General features: G+C 38.3%; 1 protein-coding gene across 6 annotated transcripts in view; it reads right to left on the reverse strand.

Moving 5' to 3' along the window:
• TANGO6 (transport and golgi organization 6 homolog) overlaps positions 1-20,199 on the reverse strand; it is a 279,753-nt gene that overhangs the window by 233,087 nt on the left and 26,467 nt on the right. For all 6 annotated transcript variants that reach the window (XR_011646283.1, XM_058279794.2, XM_058279795.2 and 3 more), the window contains exons 3-7: positions 19,055-19,171; positions 17,023-17,164; positions 11,302-11,438; positions 9,054-9,216; positions 2,356-2,438 (exon numbers count right to left, since the gene is read on the reverse strand). Coding sequence is in view for 5 of the 6 variants with exons in the window: in XM_058279794.2 (XP_058135777.1) it covers positions 2,356-2,438; positions 9,054-9,216; positions 11,302-11,438; positions 17,023-17,164; positions 19,055-19,171 (642 nt within the window). In the remaining variant the exon portion in view is untranslated. The remainder of the gene's footprint in view (positions 1-2,355; positions 2,439-9,053; positions 9,217-11,301; positions 11,439-17,022; positions 17,165-19,054; positions 19,172-20,199) is intronic.

The following is a 20,199-nucleotide window of genomic DNA, read 5'->3' on the forward strand; positions in this document are numbered from 1 at the left end:
CAATAAAGTAAATGTAACCATCATCACTATCTAATTTCAGAATATTTTCATCACCCCTAAAAAGGAACCCCATATCTATTAGCAGTCACTTCTCATTCCCCCTCCCCAGCAACCACTAACCCACTTTCTGTCTCAGTGATTTACCTATTCTAGACACTTAATATCAGTGGCATCATACAACACGTGGTCTTTTTGTGACTGGGTTCTTTCACGAAACAAAACATTTTCAAGGTTCATCCATGCTGTATTACCTTTCAATACTTCATTCCATCTTCATTGCTGAATGAGTATTCCATTGCATGGTGTATCATATATGGTTTTGCATTTTTCCCACAATGCTTCCAGTTCTGTCCCCTTTTAGTCAGCATTTCATTTCTCAATAGTTACATAGCAACCCTTGAGAAATAACTGTTTGTGCACCCATGACTACTAAGTATGCTTAGACTTCTCTCACAGGAAACTCTGAGAATAATCCGATCTCTGAACTGCTTGACCGCTTTAGTTACCAATAGACCCCTTCTGTAATTACTATGAAAGTGTAACTTCTGTCCTGCTGGGAAACACTGTGGATGTCCATTCCTTGATTATTTGTACTGAACAATGCACTTTTAAATCATGTTCCCCCTTCAGATGCCCTCCCCTTCTGCACGTTGACATGTGGTATAAAAGAATCCTCTTGGGAAGTGGATGTGGCGCAAGAGATTGGGCTCCTGTCTACCATATAGGGAGTCCATGGTTGGATTCCCAGGGTCTCCTGGTGAAGACAAGCTGGCCTGTGCGGAGTGCTGGCCTGCACAGAGTGCTGGCCTGCGTGGAGAGCTGGCGCAGCAAGGTGACACAACAAAAAGAGACACAGAAGAGGCAATAAGAGACACAGCAGATCAAGGAGATGAGGTGGCGCAAAAGATGGAGTGCCTCTCTCCCACTCTGGAAGGTCCTACGATTGGTTCCTAGTGCCACCTAAAGAGAAGACAAGCAGACCCAGAAGAACACACAGCAAACGGACAGAGAAAGCAGCAGATAGTGAGAGCAGAACAATGGGGTGGGGGAGGTGGAATTAAAAATTAAAAATTTAAAAAGAATCCTCTTGCTTTGTGGCAAGTGCAAACCTCAGAAGTATCACACTCTCCGCCTATGGCCACAGAGAGGATTTAGGCCACAACCAGGCTTGGATCTACCACCATGTCAAGAACATCCCCACTTAAGCCCCTATTAAATGCTCTTTTGCTCTCCAAGCTGTTCTTGTCTGAGTCTTTCTTTGGTCTGACACCCTTCTCAGTTTGGTGGGAAGCTGTCATTTTACACAGCTCCCTGCTATACTTAGAACACACAGATACACCATATTTTGTCTCTCTACTTACAAGTTAATGGACATTTGGGTTGTTTCCACATTTTAGCTATTATGAATAATACTTCCATGAACATTCATGTACAAGTTTTTGAGTTTACATACATTTTAATTTCTCTTGGATATATACCTAGGAATGGAATTGCTGGGTCACATTAAGTTTTTGAGGAACTGCAAAACTTTTCCCAAAGCTGCTGTGCTTTTTCACATGGAATATAATTTTGAAAGCTGTTTACAGGCATAAATTTTTTAATAGCAGCTCTAACACAATGGATTTCATTTTTGTCTAAAAATACATCTTACATATTTACAAAACTGTAATCAAACAGAACATACAATTTTATGTCCTTTTTTCATTTTCAGTATATATTTAAGTAGTCATTTGCAGGATCCATTTATTCAGAGACTTACTTTTCTATGCTGTTCACTACTATCAAAACATATAAAGTATATTCAACATTATCATACAATTTAGGAAGACTACGGTACTAAAAATGCCTCAGTCAACCCTTCAAAAGATGTGCTTTCATCAACGATATATGCCTGTTAGAGAATCTAAGCTTATAATAATAATTAGAGTAAATAATGTGAGTGGACATAGCTCAGCAGTGGAGCACCTCCTTTGTATGGGTCCCAGGTTCATTACCCAGTACCTCCTAAAAAATGAAAATTAAAAAAAGAATAAATGATGCCATTAAAAGGGCTTCAAAATATATTGGTTTTTTCACTTAAAAAAAGGTAAGCTTATAGTTTCCAGTATTCAAGGTGGAAAGATGTTTTTTTTTGTTTTTGTTTTTGTTTTTGTTTTTTGAGGTACTGGGCCAGGGATTGAACCCGGGACCTCATGTATAGGAAGACTGAGGCACATCGCTCCCAAGGTGGAAAGATCTTAATATTTGGAATTTAAGATTAGTCAATCCAATTCTTGAAGTACCAATTAAAAGGCAAAATTATTCTAGAAGAAGTATAAATATTAGCCAAAAACATTAACCATTTAAATTACCAACCTTAAATACATCCTCAATACATCTACTAAGTTCTTCTTCTGTCACCAAAATGGTCCCTGGTGCCATGTCACTCTCTGGAATCTCTAGAGAACAAAAAATAAAATTATTCACACTCAGTGTCTCAATGAATAGAAGAAATTGAGCCTAAGGAAGAAAGTTTTACTATAGAGATGGTTTGGTAAGTAATAGCTAAGATTAAAAATTGACAGTCTCCACAGCATGATATGGCACAATTTCAATGCAACATTTCACGGAATCTATGATGCTGTTGATTATAAAGATACGTCAGAGAAGCAGATGTGGCTCAAGTGATAAGGCCTTCACCTACCATATGGGAGGACCCATGTCCGATCTCTGGGACCTCCTGGTGAAAAAGAAGAAGAGAAAGAGTGCGTGCGCAGCAAGCCAGTACCATGGAGTGAGTCAAGTGCCTGTGCAAGTGCCCATGCGGTGAGCCAGTGACCACACAAGCAAGTCACACAGCAAGATGATGATGCAACAAATGAGAGATGAAGGGGAGAGACCAGGAACTGAGGTGGCACAATTGACAGGGAACCTGTCTCCACATCAGAGGCCCCCAGATCGAATCCCTCCAAATCTAGGAGGAGAAAAATAAGAAGATAAAAAGAGAAACAGACACAGAAGATCATACAGCAAATGGACACAGACAGCAAAAATAGCAAGGTGGGGGTGGGGACGAGGGCGGGGGGAAAATAAATAAATAAATCTTAAAAAAAAAAAAGGATGCAGCATTATGATAGCTATCACCAAGGAAGAAAAGCACACTGCCAATTAACCTATGACACAATATCAGTTAGAAGTTTTATTTTATATTTATTTAATGAAGAAAAAGGGAAGAGATGAAACGAAATGGCAGAGAACTGGTGCTATCTAGGTACATAGGAGTTCTCTGTATGTATTTGAAAATCTCCCTTTAAAAAGTTTTCAGAGTTAGTTTTTGGGTTCTTTTGTTTTTTGTTTTTACATTCTGGGAGTGGAGATTGAAGCTGGCACCTTGTATGCGGGAGGCCAGCACTCAACCACTGAGCCACATCAGCTCCCCTCTGTTGGCTCCCTCATCTGTTTGCTCACTGTTTTTCTCGTTTTCTTTAGGATGTGCCAAGAACCAAACCGAGAATCTCCTATGTGCAAGGCAGACACTGAACTGCTTAAACCACTTCTGCTCCCACAGAGAGTTTTAAAATGTATTCACAGAGCTCTTTAAGACTTATTTAGATTCAGAGTTTTATTATATATTATTTTTTTTACAAGCTTAATAATTGGGATGAATGAGATAAGGGATTCTTAAAACTTCACTTTCAGTGTCCAACTCTCTTGAAGCACTTCAACACCGAATTACTGATATCCAGTCTTTTCCATAAATGATTGTCCTCTGTACTATCAAGAGAGCAGGTGATGTTATATTTTTTAAAAGAGTTCTCCACTCAACTATTGTCTTCAGGATTTTTTTGAAGTCACTAATACCATCCTTTAAGTTTTTTTAAAAAGTCAATTTTATTAAAATGTATTCATAAACCATACAATCCACCTAAGTGCACAATCAATGGCATCTGGTATAATTACAGAGTTGTGCTTTCATCACTGCAATTAATGTTAGAGGATTTTCCTTACTAAACAAAAAAAGAAAATGAAGAAAGGAAAAAAAAAAAAAAGCAAAAAATAAAAAACTCAATCTTTCTACCATTCCCCTGCATAACTGCTAATCTATTTCCATCTCTATAATTTACTTGTATTTACATTTTGTATAGATGAAGTCAAACCATCAGTAGTACTTTTTTTCTAATTTTTTTCACTTAGCATACTTCCTTTTTTTTATCATTGATAGAAGGTTATTAATATATTGCTATATACTACTGTCCAGGTTGCTTTGTTTGTGTTTTTGCCAAAATATCACCCTGATATTAACATCTTATAACATTAATACACATTTGTTCTGATTCAGAGAAAAACATTCTTACATATGCACTGCTAACCACATTCATTTTTCACAAGAGGGTTTGCTATGCCATACAGTCCCATATTTCATTTTTTAGCTTTCCTTCTAGTGATATACACGACCATAGACTTTCCATTTCAACCACTATCATATCCATGTATTAGGTACTGCTAATTACAAACACTAAGATGTGCTTTCAACATTTCTATTCATTTCCAAAGATTAACAAACAACATTTTTACCAATTCAGCACAAATTAAACTTCAGTTTTTCATTTTCTAAGCTCATTTTATTTTCTTGTGACTTAAATTCTAGCTATTAACTCCATGAGTTTGTTCAGTTCATAACAGCAAAATCATAGAACATTTGTCTGCCTATGCTGGCTTGCCTCACTCATTAAAGTCCTCCAGGTTCATCCAAGTTGTCATGCACTTCACAATTCCTTTTCTTCTTATAGCTGAATCATAGTCCATCATGTATTTTCTACCACAATTTGTTAACCATTCATCAGTTGATGGACACCTGGGTTTTTGCATATCTTTTGGCAATTGTGAATAAAGATGCTACGAACATCAGTGTCAGATGTCTGTTTGTGTCTGTACTCTCATACCCAGCAGTTTTATTGCCAGGTCAAATGGCAGATCTGTATCTAACTTCCTAAGGAACTGCCAAACAGACTCCCACAGTGGCTGTACAATTCCACATATAAATTCCCACCAACAGTGAATAAGCATCCCCATCTCTCTACAGTCTTAAAAATGTAATAAGAATATGAAGAACAATATAAAAAAAGCTTAACCTTTAAATTGTTTTTCCAGTGGCAATGATGGGACTATATAAGGGCAGTCATATTCTTATGATTATTAATTTAATAGATTGTATATGCAAAACACATAACAGATGTTACAAATGGAATCTAACACATTTAGAATGCCTGGCAAACAGCTGTCATTCAATAACTATTTCGTGAATGAATGAACAAAGTCCAGGGCAAAAATAACTGACTCACAATTAGACTGAATCTATGCCTCACAAGCACTGTGCTCTAGGCCAGTGCTCAAACTTCAACACATATTAAAAAAGAATATTGGGAAGCAGATGTGGCTCAAGCCATTGGGCTCCAGTCTACCATATAGGAGGTCCAGGGTTCAATTCCTGGGGCCTCCTGGTGAAGGCAAGCTGGCCCACATGGCGAGCTGACCTGAGTGGAGAGCTGGCCTACGCAGAGTGCTGATCCGCGCAGGAGTACTGACCTGCACAAAGAACTGGTGCAGCAAGTTGGCGTAACAAAAAAAGACATAGAAGAGAGAAAATAAGAGACGCAGCAGACCAGGGAGCTGAGATGGTGCAAGAAATTTAGCGCTTCTCTCCCACTCCAGAAGGTCCCAGGATCAGTTGCCAGTGCTGCTTAAAGAGAAGGCAAGCAGACACAGAAGAACACACAGTGAATGGATACAGAGAGCAGAGAGTGAGCACGAAAACAATGGGGTGAGGTTGGGGGAGAAATAAATAAATGAATAAATCTTTAAAAAGAAAAAGAAAAAGAGAATACTGACAGGGAATGGATGTGGCTCAAGCAGTTGAGTACCTGCTTCCCACATGGGAGGTCCCAGGTTCAGTCCCCAGTGCCTCCTAAAAACAAACAAATGAAAAAAACAACTCAGGGGAACCAATGTGGCTCAGTGGTTGAGCACCACCTTGCCACATACAAGGTCCCAGGTTCAATCCCTGGCTCTAGTGCCTAAAAAAAAAACATAACAAAACAGAGTATCTCTAAAAACCCACCTCAGAGTTTTTAAAGATAGTGGTTGCCAGGGATTCAGAGGGGAGGTGAAGAATAAATAGGTGGAACAGAGGGCATTTTCAGGGTAAAACTGTGTGTATGTTACTGTAATGATAGATACATGATACTATTTGACAAAGCCTATAAAACTGTACAGCACAAGGTATAAACCATAATGTAAACTATAGACTTTGGTTAATAGCAATGCTTCGATATTGGTTCATCAATTACAACAAATGCACCACACTAACATAAGATGTTAATTCCCCCCTGCAAGGAGATGGTTCCCCCATCTGTCTGTTTGTTGTCTGCTTACTGTCTGCCAGTCTTTGGTACCTCAAAAAAAAAGTTAAAAAAAGAAAAAAAAAGAACTGCTAGACCCCAATACTCAAACCATCAGAAATAATACTGAACATTTTTAGTCGTTTTTCAGAGACTATACCAATTCTAGGCTAGATGTTCATCAAATTTATAAAGGAATTTCAGTTTTTACTCAAATATCATGTTTGTCATGTTTGAACGATCACAAATTTCACTTCACCAAAGTTCAATCTGGTGAAGTTTTCACCGTGCACAAGAATTAGACTATTTCCATCCCTACTCTTTATTACTATACACAACCCAGAAAAATGTGTACAAAAATGCTATCCATACAAAGTCCACAGAACTCAATTGTTTTAACCATAGTGCCAATTTTTCTCTTCATTTTAACCCTACAAACTATTATCTAGAAAAGTATTTTCACTCACTAAGAATGATACATTTAATGTATCATTTAACTCAAATGTATCATTTAACTCAAAAAACCATGAAAACATTCTAAAGGAAGTGGTGAAAATGGCAGTCTTTTAAGAGATTAAAACAGAACAAAACCCAGGGGTCAAGGGGGGGGGAGGAATAAATAAAAAGTAAATCTTTTAAAAAAAAAACAAAAAACAAACAAACAAAAAATCCAGTGGTCACATCTAGGACAATCTGAGCCCCAAAATGAATGACAAAAATGTCTGATGACACACTGCATCAAAAAAAAACCCACTGGAGCAGGTGTAGCTCAGGGGTTGAGTGCTTGCTTCAGGTCCCGGATTCAACCCCTGGTATCTCCTAAAATAAAACAACCATGAATCCATACAAATAATTAAAAAATAACTTTTAAAAAGGTATAAAGCAGGGAGAAAGAAAGCTCTTTTTACAGAAGACAACTAACAAACTAGAAGGAATAAAAGAAATAGAAAGCCATCATTTCATAGGCAAGAATCATCAATGGATACTAAACCAAAATATGAAAGACTAGTGAGAAAAAGGATCTTCATACAATCTATCATCTCATAGTTACTTATTAATTACAAAGGGAAAAAGATGTTTTTATAATGGAGAAATCTGGCAGTCATCACCTTAACCAAATGATCAAATTTAACATTACTAATAATGGGATAAACTGATAAGCACCTGCCCCTGATGTGATTTGCTGAGAAAAAAAATCTATATAGTATTTCTGCCAAAATATTTAACCTGGATCTAATCATGAAGAAACAATTAGACAAATACAAACTTAGGAATATTCTATGATACAACTGATCTGGGCTCTTAAAAAATGTCGTCTTTGTGGAAGACAAAACAGTAAGAACTATTCTATATTAAAGGAGACCAAAAAGACTTAACAAGTAAATGCAACTCATAATTCTTGATTGGATTCTAGATTTTAAAATCTGGCTAAAGAGGAAACTATTGGGACAATCAGAGAAATTTAAATAGAGTTTTATATATAAAACTATATATGTCATGTCTGCAACTAACTCTCAAGCGATTCAGCAAAAATATTTATGTGTGTAGAAAGAAAAAAAAGATAAAGTGAATGTGGTCAAAATGTTAACAGCTGGTCAATCTAAGTGAAATATGTATGGGTTGTTCAATCTACTATTCTTAAAACTTTCATGGGGCGGTGGACTTGGCCCAGTGGTTAGGGCGTCCATCTACCACATGGGAGGTCCGTGGTTCAAACGCCAGGCCTCCTTGACCTGTGTGGAGCTGGCCCATGTGCAGTGCTGATGCACACAAGGAGTGCCCTGCCACACAGGGGTGTCCCCCGCATAGGGGAGCAACACGTGCAAGGAGTGTGCCCCGTAAGGAGAGCAGCCCAGTGTGAAAGAAAGTGCAGCCTGCCCAGGAATGGTGCCGCACACACGGAGAGCTGACACAACAAGATGACACAACAAAAAGAAACACAGATTCCCACGCCGTTGACAACAACAGAAGCGGGCAAAGAAGACGACACAGCAAATAGACACAGAGAACACACAACCGGGATGGGGAGGAGGGGAGAGAAATAAATGAATAAATAAAATCTTTAAAAAAAAAAAAACTTTTATGTAGTGAATTTTCTAAATAAAAAGTTGCTGGGACTGCTGAATAGATTTATTGTTATTGTAGTTGCTGTCTTGTGTTAACATGATTTGTGGAACATGTAGCATTGATATAAAAATAAATTTTTAAATAAATTTTTATAAGTTGGTGGGACTTGAGTGAAATAAGTCACACACAAAAGGACAAATACTGTATTAAATCAAATAATTAGAATAAGCAAATTCATAGAGAGGGGAAGTAGATTACAGGTTACCAAGGGGCCAGAGTTGGGGGTAGGGGTGGAGTGTGGGGAGTTGTTGCTTTATGGGTACAGAATTTCCATTTGTGGTGATGAAAAAGTTTTGGCAATGGATGGTGATGATGGTAACATAAATTTATGAATGAAGTTAAGATCACTGAATTGTATGCATGAAACTGGTTAAAATGGAAATTTTTGTGTTAGATATATGTTACCACAATAACAATTTTTTTTAAAAAGTTGGCAGGAAAAAAGCAAAACAAAAGACACTGAAATATCACAGACTTACAACATTTAAATCTAAAACACAAGAGAAGGTCCTTGAGAGAAACATTAAACCACCAGACTTCCTCCTTTACCTGCTGTATTTAAACACTGATGAAGAGGCGATAATACTGGCTGAAGCAAATACTTTGCTGCCAACTGTGGGCGTTCTCTTGACATAGTTATAAAGGTAGTGGTGGCAACTCTCTGAAATTGTCGTGCTGTCAATTTATCTTGAAAGTGAAATAAATCCAGAATCTAAAAGAAATATTACATAAAGTAAATATCAGGCTCTTTGTAAGAAGCATTGCATTAACCAAGAAAGAAAAATCATTCATTTCTTTAAGCTAAAAAAATTAACTCAGTACAATAACACTGATTCAACAGAATTGTTTAATTTAACAACCCAGTCTGAAAGGGTATAAGAGTTGAAGAGGCCATTAAAAATAAGAGGCCAATTAAAAATAATTTTATCAAATTTATGAAAGTAATTCATGCTTACTGCATAGAATTTGAAAAAATTAAGTTTTAAAAAGAAAATTAAGTGGAGCAGGAATAGCTTAGTGATTGAGCACATGCTTTGCCCTTATGTACAAGGTCCTGGTTTAATCCCCAGTACCTCCTTTAAAAAAAAAGGTAAAATCTCCCCAAATCACTATAAACTTTTTTATGTATTTTTTCCCCAACTCCATTTTCTATATAATTTTTACTTTTCAATTAAGACCATACTTCATATCCAATTTTGTATATTGCTGAAACCTCATATTGAAACAAACTCCTCAAAAAATATTATATCCAACTACATGTGACTATTTTTAAAATTATTCCTTAATTTCCAGATATTCCTTAATATCCAGATTTTGCTATGACGAATAGCTCTGAAAAATGAAATTATGGGAGCAAGGTTTATAAATATTTCTAGGGTCTGGAAAACCTGTTGTGTCTGAGTTATTCCAGACAAGAACCTACCTCATTCTCATAAATAAACATTTATCCCTAGTGTTTGCGAGTGGGTCTACCCTGGTATTAGCAACCAATGGAAAAGTTCACTTCTGGTTTCTGACCTAAAATGACCTTGCACCTGGAACAGTAGACTCTTCTGTCTATAAACTAGATGTTAAAGAGAGACTTGACTCATTAGGCCTGGAACTTGCTACCTGACATTTTACCTACAGCTACGAGTTTACTTAAACTATAGCTACGAGTTCCAAAAAAATATTTACTCATCTTTGCAAGTGATAACTTTGTCCTGTAAGATAAGTAACTTAAAGTTAGTGTTTTTCAGTATGAGATCTTTGCTGTGTGTGTGAAATTTTCTTCCCATGCACACTTAGCATGAGAATCCCTGAAAATCAGCCTAACAGCTGAATGACCTTCTTTGGTCAGCACTCCAAAAGATGTATCTTACATCTAAATTCATATGCAGTATTGATTAAGAAAACTTCTTCTTCATTTTCAACTATCAGATTAGCAAAGATCAAAGTTTTTTAACATATTGTGTAGGCAGTATCAATCAAAATTTAAAATGCACATACCCTTTGAACCAATAATTTCAGTCCTAGTAATTTTTCCTATGGCAATACTTGTCCATGTGCACAATGATTTATGGCTATTGACCAAAGCATCATTTGTAATAGCAAAGGAATGGAAACAGCTCAAATGCCCACAATAGGAGGCTGGATTAAATAAATTATAGCATATTAATATGTTGAAGTACTATGTACCTTTTAAAAAGAATGAGGCAGCTCTATATGAAATGACTCTACATGATGTGGTCACCAAGGACATTGATCAAAAAAAAGCAAAATGAAAAAGTGTATGTAGATGTGACCATTTAGATAAAAATCAGAATATAGACATGGACTCATCTACATATACGTGTTATAAAATATACAGAATATCTCTGGTAAGAAGAAATTGGTAACAGTGACTACCTCTGAGGAGCTAGGGAACAAGAATGGGAGAGAGACTTCATTTTACTCTTCCATGTTTTTTAAATTGTAAATCATGTTAATTTACCTGATTCATATCCTACCTACTTTTTTTTTTTTAAAAAAAAAAGCGAATTAAAAACACACAAAGAGAAAAGAGAATGAAGATGAAAGTTTAGTTTCATAATCTAGCTCTCAGAGCAAGCCAGCCAATCATTTAATAATGGGTGAGGCATTCTTAATCTATTAAGTCAGTATCTTCCACAGGTTCTTATTCACTTGAAGATCCCCCACTAACAATAAACTTAAATATTTTATTCCTTTTACCTCACTATTAGAGGAATGTTAACTGTGCTCTTTCTGTCAATAAACAGATAATCGTCAAAGTGTCAAAAGAAACCAAATGGTTTACCTGGGGACAGATATCCCTATAGTAACTCTCTGGTGAAAGAGATTGCTGGGGGCAAGAGGCCAAAATCTTTGCAATCAAGTCACACTTCTTCCAGTCAGCAGCCGTGGCTTCAGCATCACTCCCGCCAACTGCCCCAGCTGTCAGCAATAGACAGGGATGTTAAAAACTCATAGCAGTTCTCTACATAAGGCCCCATGTATGCCAAAAGTGTTTTTACTTTAGTGAAAATTGTTGATTTTCTTCTATAAGACAAGCAACCCCTCTGTACCTCCCTTCAATGATGGCCTCTGGGATAAAAAAAAGCAACACAGGGACTGGGAGGTGGCTCAAACCATTGGGCACCTCCCTCCCACATGGGAGATTCCGAGTTTGGTTCCCTGTGCCTCCTAAAAAGACGACAAGCACATGACGAACAGATGCAGAGAGCAGACAGAGAGCACAAGCAATGGGGCAGGAATGGAGTGAGGGGGGGAGATAAACAAATAAAGTAAATCTTTAAAATAAAAAAAAGGCAACACAATCAGTATAATGATATTATTCATATGACCTGCATAATGGCTTCTTCTCAGTGTTTATTACTTTATTTTTACTATTATACTGTCTCTTCACATGAATCATTTCATTTAAACTGCTTAAACCTCAGTCATGATGGTATAAGAGAGACTGGATTTACCTAACCACCTTAAAATATTGAAAACTGGTGGAGTGGGTGTAGTTCAGTGGTTGAGCACCTGCTTCTCATATACAAAGTCCTGGGTTCAATCTCTAGTGCCTCCTAAAAAAAATAGAAAACTGGACAAAATATATGAGCAATGGTTTTCAGATACTGGACAACAAGCAGCCCTGAGAGAAGAGAAGCAAACAAGGTGAGCATAACAAATGCCCTAGCTTACTACATGGAGAGTTTCCAAGCTGCAGCACAGCAAAGGAGAGCTTAAATGGAGCCTATCATCTTGTTGAAGAAACAGAGTTCAAGGTTCAGGGCGGGAAGCAGACTTGGCCCAATGGATAGGGCGTCCGCTTATCACATGGGAGGTCCGCAGTTCAAACCCCAGGCCTCTTTGACCTGTGCGGAACTGGCCCATGTGCAGTGCTGATGTGGGCAAGGAGTGCCATGCCATGTAGGGGGTGTCCCCTGCGTAGAGGAACACCACACGCAAGGAATGTGCCCTGTAAGGAGAGCCGCCCAGCATGAAAGAAAGTGCAGCCTGCCCAAGAATGGCGCTGCACACACAGAGAGTTGACACAGCAAGATGACGCAACAAAAAGAAACACAGATTCCTGGTGCCACTGATAAGGATAGAAGCGGTCACAGAAGAACACACAGCGAATGGACAGAGAGAGCAGACAACAGGGAGCGGGGATAGAGATAAATAAATAAATCTTAAAAAAAAAAAAAAAGGTTCAGGGAGGCTAAGGTGGTTGGAATTTTCAGGGCAAAATACCAGAAAGGAGGGAGCTACACAGAGAAAGCTCTGCATCTGCAGTGGGGTCCTCTCTCACATATTTGGCAGAGTACAATTTGCATATATGTATGAGAAAAATATCCAAGGCTGAGGCCAAGAAACACCATAAAGGAGTAGGTGGAACAATCCCCACAGCTCACACAGGGCTGGGAAGAGTTTTAGTGTTCCCAGTAAGGGAAATTCCTAATACAAAAAGCATCGAGCAGAATCCTCAGGAAGGTATTGCCTTCAGAGTAGGGCCAAATACCTTAGACTAAAGGCTGCTCTAGACCCATACCAATAAACTTAAAAGCCAAGCTCAAAGGGATCAAACTGATTCCAAGGAACTTAAATATAACCCAAAAAAAGTACAAGAAAGAAATCCAAAAATCTAAGATCCAACAACATAAAATTCAAAATGCCCAGCATCTAATCAAAAATTGCCAGGCATATTATCACTAAACGGAATATTATTCAGTCATAAAAAGGAATAAAGTATTGATTCGTGCTACAACATAGATAAACCTCAAAAATATTGTTATGCGAAAGAAATCAGACACAAAGGGTCACGTATTGTATGATTCCATTTACAAAATATTCGGAATAGGCAAACAAATGAAAACAGAACATAGATTGGTGGTTGCCTGGGTCTGGGGGGGGTGGGGGGGTAGAGTTGGGAATGGGGAGTGACTGCTAGTGGATATGGGGCTTTTTTGGGGATGACAAAAATGTTCTGGAATTACATAGTGGTGATGGTTGCACAATTTTAAATGCCTCCAACTATTTTTGAAAAGAAACATGATATAAATAGATAATACAGGTATAATTTAAAAAAAAAAAAGAATTCTAATTTTCTTTGAGCATCTTTACAATTTCTATCCCCTTGGGTGAAATCTAATCTTTTAATAAAAAAGAAAGTTGCAAGAATCTATTTACATGTGACAATTTCTCACAGGTAAAAGATAATTTATCATTTCATCAGTCCTACAAGTCACTGCAGGCAGAACTAAGGGGAAGCAATGTTGCTGTCACTCTAGACCAAATCTATCAATGTCTACCAACCACCCTGACCCTGCCTTTGTCTGATATGACCATGGTACATTTACCTAGCCAAAAATTGGAAAGTCAAGACTGATTCTTCTTTCCTCCTCATTCCCTACAAATCAAGTTCTCGCAACTATACTCCTTAAATATCTCTCAGATTCATTCACTTCCTTCCATTGTCACTGACACCACCCTGATCCAAGCCACCATGATCTCTCAGGTGGTCGTTTCTTAACTATCCTGGCTTCTGCTCTTATATTTATACTATATGCAGACAGTTACTTCTTTTCTTTTTAAAAAAAAAAAAAAAAGATTTATTTTATTTACTTTATTTTTCTCCATTTATTCTCTTCTTCCCCCAGAGGGTTCCAGATGGTTTGCTTATCTGTCTGTTCATTGTTTGCTCACATTCTCCAGGAGGCACCAAACTGATCCTGGGACCTCCCATATAAGAGGGGAGTGCCAAACTGCCTGAGCCATACCTGCTCCCGGCGGGCTAGGCTGCGATGTCTGCTGACTTGTGGCCTCTGCTTGTTATTGCAGGGGCAGAATCCAGCATGTTGGGGCGTGAGGCAGCATCCGCTAGTCTTGTTTTTCAATAGGCACCGGGTCCCAAACTAGGACCTTCCATGTGGTAGGTGGGTGCCAGAGTGGTTGACCACATCCACTTCCCTCAGTAGCTATTTCTAAACTGTTAATCTGATATCTCTTCTTCTTCTTCTTCTTCTTCTTCTTAAAATCCTTCAGTGGTTTCTCACTGTCCTCAAAATAAAGTTCAAAATTCTGACCTAGGGCTAGAAGGCCTTTATGATTGACCTCTGCCCACCTCTCCAGCCTCATTTCACAACAATCTCTGCCTTCACTGCTTTAACCATATTGAAATTTCCTCAAAAACAGGTCCTTCATTCATGCTGTTCTCTTTGACTCTAATGGTCTTTCTCATGCTTCACTTAGTAAATTCCAACTCAGCCTTCAGGAGTCAGTTCATATGTCATTTCCATCAAAAAGTGCTTAAGTTTGTGGTAATTTCTTACAGCAGTAATAGGAAACTGATATACACAGGATATAGGAGATAAGGGGTGAAACAAAAGAAAAGCAAAAATATCAGTATTATCCCAGAAAGAGAAATCTTAAAATGATCCTGTGGATAAGGGAACTGATCCTGATTAGAGCAAGTCAGGAGATCAGAGAGAGATCCCTCTAAGAAGATAAAACTGATAGAATATCTGAAGCATTTGAATGTAGTAAAAGGAGATTCCAAACAATTGGGGGAGAGTTTGGGAATAGATTAGTGATAAGTACACAGAAAACTAAGCAAACAAAAAGATAATTTATCAGCTCTAGGAAGTATAAAAGTTGTGTAAAAAAAAAAAAGGAAAATTAATTGTAGGATAACACAGCTCAGTTGTAAATAACAATTACAAAGTTAGGATAACATAAACATTGAATACTGGTCTAACCAAAATTAAGATATACTTTTTTTTATATTTTAATTTTTTATTTATTTCTCTCCCCTTCCCCCCCCCCCTCCAGTTGTCTGCTCTCTGTGTCCATTCGCTGTGTGTTCTTCTGTGTCCTCTTGCATTCTTGTCAGCGGCACTGAGAATCTGTCCCTTTTTGTTGCATCATCTTGCTGCATTAGCTCTCCATGTGTGCTGTGCCACTCTGGGGCAGGCTGCACTTTTTTTGCACTGGGCAGCTCTCCCTACGGGGCGCACTCCTTGTGCATGGGGCTTCCCTACACAGGGGACACCCCTGCATGACATGGCACTCCTCGCTTGCATCAGCACTGCACGTGGGCCAGCTCACCACACAGGTCAGGAGGCCCTGGGTTTGAACCTGAACCTCTCATGTGGTAGGCAGATGCTCCATCAGTTCAGCCAAATCTGCTTCCCAAGATATATTATAGGGATGGGAAGATGGTAAGTATGCTTGGGGGAGAGTGGTAGTAAGGCTGTGAAAGAGAACAAAATCATCTTCTTCCACACATGGTGAGAAGTTGCTAGATGACTCCTAAAACTGAAAAGTTAAGAAGTCATAGTATCAGCATGTTAGTTACAGGTATGAAGGTAAATACCAGAAGAATCGGCTAAAAGATTTCAAAGTAATTGCTTCTGGGGATGGGAAATGGAGTAGAAGGGTGCCAAGAATGCTATTTTTCACTACAAGCCTTGCAGAGCTATTAGACCCTTTAAACTATGTGGATGTATAATTTTGTTTAAAAATAAAACAAAAAATACAAATTAAAGACTACTACCATGCTTAGCATGATACTTAGCTTTTTTCTATCAGTGAGGATTTGGATAATGTAATTCAGGAAATGAATCTAAAACTTCACCTCAAATTTTGCATCGTAAAGGTTATCTCCAGCTTCAAGAGAACTATTTTAAGTCCTGAGGTAAAGTCGTCTTTAGCACCTTGGTACAAATCCCTTTTGCACAGAGAATTTCACACTTTTTAGGGTTTTTATTTCAACTAACTATGCAATGTTTTCCTCTGCTATTATAAATTATTTCAAACAGCTTACAATTATTATTCAATAACAATGATCAGTGGGAAACGGATGTAGCTCAAGCGATTTGGCTCCTGTCTACCATATGGAAAGTCCAGGGTTCATTTCCCAGGGCCTCCTGGTGAAAGGTAAGCTGGCTCAAGTGGAAACCTGGCCCATGCACAGTGCTGGCCTGCATGGAATACTGGCCTGTGCAGGAGTGCTGGCCCATTCAGAGAGCTGGTGCAGCAAGATGAAGCAACAAAAAGAGACACAGAGGAGAGACAATAAGAGATGCAGCTGATCAAGGAGCTGAGGTGGCGCAAAAGATTGAGCACCTCTCTCCCACTCCAGAAGGTCCCAGGATCAGTTCCTGGTTCTGCATAAAGAGAAGACAAGCAGATACAGAAGAACCCACAGAGAGCTGACAGCAAGTGCAAAACATTGGGTGGGGGGGGGAATAAATCTTTAAAAACAAACAAACAAACAAATAGTAACGTGATCAGTGAGTCAAAACTATTTTAGAAAATAAAATTTTAAAAAACTGTTTTAGAAAAATGGCAAGAGAACAAGCTTCTTCAGAAAAGATGTTCTTTAAGGACCTCCAAATTTAATCTCCACAATGGCATAGATTAGTTTTAATTAGGTTTTAAAGGCAGACACTAAAGACCAATAATTCACCTTAGATTCTGATTCACAGGGTAATGGATACCAAAGAAACAGAAATATTTTATTTCTTACCACCTGCTCCTTCCAAAATGCCCCGGACTACTGCTTGCACACCATTGGGTCTCATTAACCTTTCAGAGAGCAACTGCCCACACAAACGCCGGAGCCAAGCTGGGGCTCGAGGCCCAATCTGTGTCTTCACATCTGTGCAGGACTAAAAAAAGGAAGGGGAAGAGATGAACTCCAAATGTCAATGAAATAGAAATGATACTTTAAAATTGAATCATACAAACAATTAACAATATCTTCAAAAGACTACAAAAAGGTAACATTTCTTAAAATATAAAATATAAAAAAACCAACATTCTCTCCCTTACAAAAACTTCTGCAGCATTACTTTTAAGAAAGTAGAAATACAGTATTCAGGAAATGCCAAGTGAGATTTCAAACCCAAAAATAAACAAATAGAGCACTGAACCAAATACAGATCCTAGGAACATAAAGTTCATTCAACTAACATTTGCACCCAGTCCCTCCAATCAAATCTAGCTTCCAAACGTTCTAAAATTGACTGAAGTAATGACAACACAGCTCTGTGATACAAATGAGGGCCACTGAGTGCACACTTTGAATGGTTGTACAAAGCATGGGACTGTACAACACAAAGAATCCAGTGGTGAAAGATGGACTGTGGTTAACAGGACATTCTCTCACGAACTAATAGAGGGGGCTAATAATCGGGTGGGTTGGGGGAAAACCACCAAATGTAAGATACATGGCTACAGTTAGTAACAATATTTTGACAATACTATTTCATAGATTGTTACAAATGTTTCAGAACAATGCAAGATGCTGGTGGTGGGGTGACGTATGGGAGCCCAGTATGATACGCATGTTTGTTGTGTAAATTCGCAACTTTTACTATACACTTGTTGTTTATATATGTCCAAGTATGAATGATACTCTTCAATAAAATTTATTTTTAAAAATCTAGCTTCCAAAGAAAATTCTTACGAACGTTACTCATCACTAAGAAACTAGTTCCCAATAATGAAGGAGCACTCGAGCCCTTACTTCCATGGTCCCAGCTACTCTGATTTCTTGTGACACAGCAATTTTAAGGAAGAGTCATATTTCTTCAAGGGCTCCTTCACAAGAGCTCTGTGGAGACACCAGGACAGACTTGGTGTTCCTTTTTTTGGCTAGAATGTTAACCATGATACTGTCAATCACTGCGCTGAACTACATGTGCATAAAAGTTTGACAAAAACATTTAATCCTAACTGGCCTATCCTCTCACTCTTTTTTCTTTTCTTAAAGGAAGATTAATAATGACCATTTACTGAAAGGGTTATGATGTACCAGGCACTGTGCTGAGTGCTTCCCACAAAGCCTGATGGCAGGATAACAATATTCTGGGCATGAAATGATAATGACTTCAACTCAGAGACATCTCTGTAATCAGCTTCAGTTGGTCCTTATTCCTAACCTTCAGCCAATTCCTCTGACCCCTCACTCTTCATTCCCCAAGATTCAAAACTAAAATATAGGTACTAAAAGCAAATAGACAACTCCACCCACATAACCAAACTACAGCTAAATAATTATTTTTAAGGAAATAAAGAAACTATCCTATGCATGGCAGAATATATGCTGTTATGGTTTTTAAACAGTGGAGTTAAGAATAGTTAATAAAAGCTCTAGTTTTAATTTATTGACTTCTAATACTCCATTCAAAGAATAAGATGCCCAAATATTTCTGCCAAAAGAATGTACTGTCAAACCTCCAAATTTTAGTAAAAAAGAGAGAGAAAGAGATCCAGTTTCAGGATAATAAAACATATTTTAAATAAAACTGTCAATAAGTCTCGAAAAAAGGTGACCACATTTTTGGAGGAAGTGCCCACCATTCCATTAAAAGAATAATCGTTTTAAATTATCTTAAGGGTCAGTGTAGATATCATTTAATATCTAAAAGATGAAATAAGGCTCGAATAGATGGCTGAATAGAAAACTAGAGTTATCTCATTTCCAGGTAGTAGAACACTGCACCCCACACATTATCATTAATGATTCATCCACAAGAGTCCCCAGGCCTGAATACCTGGGGTGGGCCTCCCTGGAGGATAAGTAATTCCCGGACAGCTAATGGTTGATACACTTGATCTAAGATGTCTTTCAAGGCTCTCCTGGACAGGGCTCTTTCCTCTTCATTTAAAACCTGAAAGAAACACACACTTGGCTTTAGTGGTATACAAAGCAAGCAGGAAGTCAATAAAGGTAATGTTTGATAATACTGTACAAAGATACTCTTGATTTCTTTCCACATGGAAGAAGCTGTACAGCTGAAACATTCCTGGCCCTCTCTCCATTCACTGCAGTTTGGGCAGGAGATGGGACTTATATTGTTGGTGATTTTGGAATAAACTCACTTATTGGGGGGGTCTGAGCATGCATAGCTTAACTCATTCCTCTTCTCTTGGGAGTGCACACTCTACTCTGCTCTTCTTTACTGTACATACAGAGGCATATCTTCTCCTTAAAACTGCTGTCTGGGGAGCAGGTGTAGCTCAGTGGTTGAGCACCAGTTTCGCATGTACAAGGTCCCAGGTTCAATCTCCAGTACCCCCCAGGAAAAAACAAAAACAAAAACTGGGTCATCTAATTCTGGAATGTACTTGGAGTATACTTTTAGGAGCTCGTTTGTCTCCTTATATATGCTATATCCCTCTACTTTGCCTTTATGCATATAGAGGTGACATTCTGGTTTCCATATCTCAATCTGCTAATTGTCTCTTAATTAATTCAGAAACTAGGCAGAAAAGAAAGTTGCTATTTATTGGGCCCCCTTGAACTCCAACAGTACTGTTCCTCTTTGGTAATTACTAACCTCCCAGTTAACTAGTCAGAGTCAATTACCATTTAGTAAACTAAGGTACAGATGCTGCTTTTGAGCAGCAGCTATTGGTGGAACTTAATCAAGTTTCGCAATGTGCTCCCACCTTGTTTCCCCCTCGGTCAACTTCTTCCACCTTCCTACCTGTTTCCCTTTTCTTTTCTCTTCCCTGTCTGAGACACCCAGGGACATTTCTTGGTCCTAGTAACAGCAGAAATAAGACCCGTTACTTCAGCACTTCCATTTCCGGGAAGTGCAGGCAGCAGGCTCAGACAATGCTCAGAACCCTGAGTAGAGAGCATGGTGCTCACTCTACATACCATAACGGCACTGGGGGGGCTCATAATTTTGTG

This window comes from Dasypus novemcinctus, chromosome 18 (assembly GCF_030445035.2).
Source record: "Dasypus novemcinctus isolate mDasNov1 chromosome 18, mDasNov1.1.hap2, whole genome shotgun sequence".
Lineage (NCBI taxonomy): Eukaryota > Metazoa > Chordata > Mammalia > Cingulata > Dasypodidae > Dasypus > Dasypus novemcinctus.